This window comes from Antrostomus carolinensis, unplaced genomic scaffold (assembly GCF_000700745.2).
Source record: "Antrostomus carolinensis isolate BGI_N321 unplaced genomic scaffold, ASM70074v2 Scaffold47646, whole genome shotgun sequence".
NCBI lineage: Eukaryota > Metazoa > Chordata > Aves > Caprimulgiformes > Caprimulgidae > Antrostomus > Antrostomus carolinensis.
In genome coordinates this window covers 1-7,650 of record NW_010320657.1, presented here as the reverse complement: position 1 = coordinate 7,650, position 7,650 = coordinate 1, and the positions used below count along the sequence as shown (strand labels likewise).

At 37.7% G+C, this 7,650-nt stretch overlaps 1 protein-coding gene across 1 annotated transcript; it reads left to right on the top strand.

The window, feature by feature from the left end:
• Positions 1 to 3,856: 3,856 nt before the first annotated feature.
• On the top strand, positions 3,857 to 6,901 carry ZBTB34 (zinc finger and BTB domain containing 34). Its single transcript, XM_010169661.1, has 2 exons — positions 3,857 to 3,897; positions 5,197 to 6,901. Exons 1-2 carry the CDS (start codon positions 3,857 to 3,859, stop codon positions 6,716 to 6,718), a joined length of 1,563 nt encoding a protein of 520 aa, XP_010167963.1. The 3' UTR covers positions 6,719 to 6,901.
• Positions 6,902 to 7,650: the final 749 nt, after the last annotated feature.

Sequence of the window (7,650 nt, the reverse complement as noted above, 5' to 3'; positions counted from 1 at the left end):
AAGGCTGTTGCTTTGTGTCATTAATGTCTTTGGTTTTAGTTAACAGCCGTGTGCTTGTGAATTACTGCTATGAGATAACATCTAGGCGACCAAATTCAGAAAGAGTAAAGTTTTCAACAATTTTTTGCTTACTGTAATGTTATGACTTATGTGATAAATGTTATGTTAAAGAGCTTTTAAATGTTAGTTCTATGTAGTGCAGTCAAAGTTTAGAAATACCTAGTGAGGAGACAGACGCTTGTTTTATATATCTCTTCCATTAAGCTCCAGGTGTTCCCTAAAGTATCAAGTGGAAGCATTCCCCCAGTCATCCTTTCCATGGTTTAAAGGAGTTGTTTTAAATTTATAAATAATATATCTATGTATGTCAATTATTCTAGTGCATAAATTACATGGAGAAGTGTGTCATTAGGTAAATTTTTCTGTCACCAGGAGGATGCCTCTGGCAGTGTGTTGTGTAGACCAGAAAATAGGTTGCACGGATGAGCTGAAAATACACATGGCTCTATTTTTATTATTTATTGTGTGTGTTTCTGGAAAAAACCTTTAGTGCAATCAATTTTTAAATCTATAAAAAAACAGTAGTATCTGATTATCTCACTTGAGATAAATATAAAATAATTTAGTCTGCTTCATGGTCTTTGAAGGCTAGAGAGTTCTTAAGAAAATGACTGCTTGAATTTAGGAAGAACTGATGCAAAAAACAGTGCTACATATTTACATAGTACTGTTTATATTACTGTAAGCATGTTGTAGTTCTGCACAAAATTATCCCAATTGTTAGGAGAGTGGCTTTTTTTTTTTTTTTTTAATGACTGCAGTATTAAATTCTGTTTTCTATCTGTAGGGAAGCTGACCGTTCCTCAGGGGCCAGATTTTCAGTGAAGCAGCCGTGCTGTGTGTCACGCTACATAAGGCCATCCAAGGGCACTATATGTTGACTTTTATAAGAGAATATCATACTTCACTGTTATGAGAGGTATAAACTGGTAAAAGGTTATATGATCAGTTCTTCCCTGTTTTCAAAGATTATTTAAAGAGGACTGTCTCAGAAATGCCCCTAGACTGTGACATATCTGATTGCAGTTTTTCTTTGGGGCAACTGGCATTAATTATTGTGGCTGCTGTAAATCTGAAGACTAAGGCAAATGCAAACTAAAAGGGGTGAGGGTGATTAAGATTTTTGCCCTAAAACTTCCATGATCATAGCTGATAGGGTTACATTGTGAGGTTAAAATTCTCTTGAACAATGACACATTTTTGCAATGATGTCTGAAGTTCTCATTGATGGTATAGTAAATACTGAATCCTAAAAAATGCAAGGGAGGAGTGCACTGATTTATATAAATACCTGTTTCTTTTCTTGTTTTTTTCTCCGTATTCTGAGCAGTAATATGGAGTATCCACTCTTGGCACCACGGAGCCCTTTTTTTGTTTTAGTCTTCATTTTCATTATGATCCTCCTAACTTTTCTGTGTATTTCTATTTTCAGACACATGCTACAGCAGTAATGATTTGTAATGTGTGTTTTTCCCCAATGAACCCATGTGGCTGAGTTAGCTAAAGAAAATGCAAGGAAACTTTTCTCACAACTTTGCATGAGTTGAAATGAGCATAATTTGTATCATTCACCTGTCTATGAGAACAGCAAATCATACATCAGTGAGTGAATGAAATTAAACAGGTGCAGACTTAGAAGCAGAAACTAATACGACGCTGGCAGACACACAGCTTCGTGTTGTAGTTATATGATGCTTCCCTGCTGCTACTGTATGATGTCAGTAAAATTGAATACCAAATGTGTTTTGTCACGATCTATTCTTGTTTTTTTAAGTGCAATAAGAGCTTTCACGGAACATAATTTTTAAAGTAAGTTTCTTTTGAATTCTAATGAGAAATGTTAAATGTGTATCACTCTCCACATGCACAGGTTACTTCAATGAATGTTTTTGTTTGAAGGCATAGGCCAGTCCACTACTAGTAAATTTGTATTATGGTCTACGTTTGGTGTAGAAGACCCTGATGAATAAATGTAATGCAGATGCAATGAGAACTGATACGATGCTTTTGAGAGTGACTGGATCATCTCCTACAGAAATAGACAGGAGGCTCAACACAGAGCGCTGCTAAGGCTTAGCGAACTTAGTGTCCAGTTCTGGCTGGTGCTTTAGAACTAGAAAGCCTTCAGCCAATTTCTTGGGTACATAGTTATCTGTGAAAACCTTAAACACTTTGATCTCATTATGCAGGAAGGTTAAGAGAGGGCCTATGCATAGACAGGTGCCCAGAGGTAGACTTAAATTTTACAGGACCTTAACCTAACATTGAGCTATCCCACAGCCAGGGGTGGAAGCTAAAGCAAGGCAAAATGCATTGCTTTTTAACAATGAGGGACATCTAACATTGCTGTGAGTTGTCTTAGTTCTCACTACCCCCCAAGTGCTTGAGTTGGTATAATACAAATAAAATTACCTTAATTCTGAACTACTCTACTGTTGTCTTGGACCTAAAGAACACAGGTTACCTCTGTATGTGCTGAAATATTGCGGGAGGTACCAGACACGACTTCTGACTACGTTACTTTTTTTTTTTTTTTTAATTCATCTCTGCTAAAGACTTGTTACATGAATTAAAGTAATTATATTCTCATGGCTTTGGGAAGCAAACCTTCCTTATGACCGTCTGGTTAACTGTAGAGATAATTTTTTTCTTTAGAACATACAGCAGATGTGTCCGTAGTTACCTTGCATGTTAGAATACCTTTCTGCTTCAGTTTAATGCTACTCACCTCACTCCAGGACAGAAGAGGTTAGAGAGACATTTCAACTTGAAGGAAGCTGTTAAAAAATTGGGGGTTGCTCATTAGCCTTTTCAAACTGTAATGATCTTCCAGGACTGTTTCAGAAATACTTCAACCATATTGTCTTGAAAGAGCTACTAGCCTGCCAGCGTTGATGAATAATTGAGTATTGTTATGGTACAGTACCCTGATGAACAATGTTTTGATTAATTCTACTGGAATTTGATTATGGAACTGCTAACTTGATTCTGTATACAAATAAAATAAAAAATTCTTGTGTATGAGAATATAATATAGATTACTTTTCTTTTTTCTAGATAGTGACATTGGGAATTTATGTGTATAAATAAGGTCTTCCAGCTGTTATTTATCAATAAAACATTGCTAGTGGTGCCTGCTTCTCTGATGTGTGTGATGCCTAGATTTTTCCCTGGGTCTTCCCTTCCCAAATTGATGCAAGAAGGTTAGGGTGCCATGGTGCTAGCCCCAGCAAAATTACTGCAGTCCCAGTGCTGTTCCTGCTACAGCCCCACCTGCTTCTGCATGTGGTGTTCACTGGCCACCTCCTCAGTTCCAGGACCTTTTCCACTGAGATTGCAGTTCGCCTGAGAGCGAAAGAATGTTTCCCTTCTGTCAATGAAGTCTGATTTACCCATTTTAATCTATGACACATTGGTATCTTGCAGAACATGTTCAGCAACTCTGATAACCTGACTTTGAATGCTCTGTGAGTTTTTGATGGTTTTCGAAGTCAGACAAAACGTTAGTCGAGTCAGGAAGCTGGCTATCTTGTTTCTCTGCTGAAAATAAGTTCCATTTGTGAAGATTATGAATGTTACTTTTAAGTGACAGTCAGCTGATGTAGCTCCAGTTCTTCCTTGTAGGCTTTTTATCATATTCCTACCTGTTGATTTTGTTTTTAGAGTACGTGAATTTTCATAATTTGATTTCAATTGTTCATATGTCCCATTACAGCATGTAACATAAGACATAAATAGAAAAAAAATCCACTAGTATGTTGTGATACATTGGACATGCTTCCTGCATCAGAAGTCAATGGATGATGTTGAGATCTGTTTGTTCAATTGGAAAAGCAGGTATGGTGGCAATATTATGTGTTTAGACTTCTGCATTAGTAAGAACGAGAATAGCAATAAAAGTCTGAAGATTCTTGGGCACTTGATTAGGGGCCCAGTATGGGAAATGTAAGATGATGTCTGCTACAGATGGACACTCTCAGGGGGACAAGTTTGTGTGTGCTTTTTATGATAATACTCTATGAAAAAAGTGCTTTTCTTTAGATCTTGTTTTGAAATGTTTATATTTCTCTAAAGCCTCTTGGAACATGGTGTCCCAGGGTATCAGGCAAGTTTGACCACCCATGGCTTTTGAGTTATGTTAGAATTTAAATGTCACGTCATCCTAGCTAGGAAATCACTGCTGTGTCCAATGAGCTTCAAAGTTCACATCAAGGTTTATTAAAAAAAAAAAAATTAAATCACAAAAGGAAATTTAAAAAAAATTGAAAGTCCATGGGCGGCTCAAACAGTTTTCCTTCAAATGCTGCCTCACATATTGACACAAGTTCATTATTATCTGGGAACCTCTGACACACTGGGCAAATAGTTTGGAATTGAATCCACATTTAAATGTTTCCTTTCACTAGGATTTCCTTGTTTTGTGATGTGAATATTGAAAGATTGATTTTTACTTTTTAAGTAATTATCAATATTATTTTCTGACATGGTAAATGTTTTAACAGAAATGTCACTGGTGTAGTTTATTCTTTTCCTCTGAAATAAATTTGACATATATAGACCTAAGGAATGGGTTTTTAAAACTATTTGTGTGTGTATACACACACTCACACGCGTGCGTGCACGCCTGTGGCTTTTCTCTAGCAGGTTTTTCAAACTTTGTGAACTATCTTCCAAAAATCATTCTTGGCCAGTTTAGCAGTGCAGGTCCCTGCAAGTATTAGTGTAGTGTCTGGCTTGAAGAGCTGCTAAAGGTTCTGAGGTTTTAACCTGCCTAGAAACTATACAATTAATATTCTTTTGGGAGGGTGGAGGTATTGTTCTGCAGTTCTTACCAGGGAGTGAAATTGCAAAGTTCCTTTTAGGACATAGACTGTCCCAGGGAGCCTGTGATGTATTATGAGCAATTGAATTGTCAGTGTTGCAGAGGGATAATTCAAAATATAGAAACGCAAGAAATGGGTAGATTAAGACTCTACTTTTTGTATTATATCAAGTATTTATACCAACTGTTTTGTTGTAATACACCTTAAACAGATCAATGTGGTAATTTAACTTCAACATGTGCAAGCATTTATTTTTTTAAATGGCAAACGCTGTATTCATTCTCAGTTATAAATCTTCTCATTTATCTTTCAGATTACTCTTTACATCAGTAGAAATGGACAGCAGCAGTTTCATTCAGTTTGATGTGCCTGAGTACAGCAACACTGTTCTGAGCCAGTTAAATGAACTCCGCTTGCAAGGAAAACTATGTGACATAATTGTGCATATTCAGGGTCAGCCATTTCGAGCCCATAAAGCTGTCTTAGCTGCCAGTTCTCCATACTTCCGTGACCATTCAGCATTAAGCACCATGAGTGGCTTATCAATATCAGTTATTAAAAATCCCAATGTTTTTGAACAGTTGCTTTCTTTTTGTTACACTGGAAGGATGTCCTTACAGCTGAAAGATGTTGTTAGTTTTTTAACTGCAGCTAGCTTTCTGCAGATGCAGTGCGTCATTGATAAATGCACACAGATACTGGAGAGCATTCATTCAAAGATCAGTGTTGGTGACGTTGACTCTGTCACTATTGGTGCTGAAGAAAATTCAGAAAATCGCAACGGAGTTAAAGACAGCAGCTACTTTGCCAATCCTATCGAGATATCTCCCCCCTATTGCTCTCAGGTGCGACAGTCGACAGCAAGCAGCGATCTTAGGATGGAAACTACTCCAGGCAAAACGCTACGTGGTCGTCTGCAAGAAGAAGGGCATTCAGATCGAGGAAGCAGTGGGAGCATCTCAGAATATGAGATTCAGATTGAAGGTGATCACGAGCAAGGAGACCTGATAGTAAGGGAAAGTCAGATTGCAGAGGTGAAAGTTAAAATGGAAAAGTCTGACAGGCCAAGCTGCTCTGATAGCTCTTCCCTTGGCGATGACGGATATCATACTGAAATGGTGGATGGCGAGCAAGTGGTGGCAGTAAATGTTGGTTCCTATGGGTCTGTCTTACAACATGTTTATTCGTTTACCCATGCCTCATCACAGGCTACAGGTGTGTCTGAAGCCTTCGGGAGCCTGAGCAATACGAGTCCTTCGAGGTCAATGCTGAGCTGTTTCAGAGGGGGTCGTGCACGCCAAAAACGGGTATCCAGTGGTCACTTGCACAGCGATGTTCAGGGCTTGCTGCAAGGGGCTGACAGTGAATCCATGGTGAGTAACCCAGGATATGAAAATAGTCCACGGGAAAGAAATACGAGAGGTCATTGGTATCCATACAGTGAGAGGTTAATTTGTATTTACTGTGGAAAGTCTTTCAACCAGAAAGGGAGCCTTGATCGACACATGCGATTGCACATGGGAATAACTCCTTTCGTGTGCAAGTTTTGTGGGAAGAAATATACCCGCAAGGACCAACTTGAGTATCATATTCGTGGTCACACAGATGACAAGCCCTTTCGCTGTGAGATCTGTGGAAAATGTTTTCCTTTCCAGGGTACACTAAACCAGCATTTGCGAAAAAATCACCCTGGGGTAACAGAAGCAAGAAACAGGGTAGAGTCTCCAGACAGAACAGAAGCCTTTGTGGAACAGAAAGTAGATAATGATGCTTCAGCTTCTGAAGCTATGGATTCTAGTATGGAAATTCATGCAATGTCTAACACATCTGATTAAAATATTACGTTCTAAGTGCAACACAAACAAGCACATTACTAATGTATTTTTTAAATCTTTTATTCTTTTAGTAATCTTCAGTACAAGTATAACAGCCTTTTAATTTTCCTGACCTTCTGGAAATCAGTTTGAAATGGTTTCTGGAGAAGACTACATGAGTATTCTTTGTTTTTGAAGGAGTCTGGGTTGTTTGGGTTGGTTTTTTTTTTACTTTTGAAGATGCTCAGAATATAAAAGACAGTGTGCTAGGGATGGGATAGGAAGAGTCTGCTAAAGTGTCCCTACTGGCTGATCTGGCAAGACACAAATTCCAGAGGCGAAGGATATTAGAATAAAATTGGCAGCTCTGCTGCATACACCAAGAAGCTGTAATCTCCCTTAATTTATTTCCTAAATCCTGTTGCTGGTAATGAGTTACACAGCAGTGAGGAGTGAAAATATTATAGCTTTGACTCCTTCTGTGTGTCACGATGAAATCTGTTTGCTTTTACTAACTGTTTTTGGTAGTTAGTCTCTTTATATATATAAATTTGCTTTATATATATAAAATGCTTTCACTTTTCCTATTCTGGTTGAGGTGGATGTAAAATTATGCCAAGGTCTATATCTTGTACCACTCTTTCAACTGCTGGGTCTCCTCTCTGCTTGGGATTTAGGACTTTGGGAGGATGGTTTTGATTTTAAAAGAATGTTGTTTGGTTTTCATTTTATTGAACTATTACTTTGTGTGCAAAAGTGAGCAAAGTTAATTACCTTGTTTTAATAGCTTTGCTTTATAACATATGTAAACCAAATGCCATAAATCTATTAAATTATGGTTAAATTGTTGAGGGGTTTTGTTAGTTGTCCAGAATGCAAGCTGGACAACCTGTGGTGCTGACCTTTTTATATATATAGAGATAGATATATCTATATATATATATATAGATATA

Coding starts and splice junctions, on each gene's coding strand:
- ZBTB34 (XM_010169661.1), top strand. CDS start 3,857: ATGGATGATGTTGAGATCTGTTTGTTCAATTGGAAAAGCAG. Junction 3,898..5,196: donor TTGTTCAATTGGAAAAGCAG/GTATGGTGGCAA, acceptor TTTATCTTTCAG/ATTACTCTTTACATCAGTAG.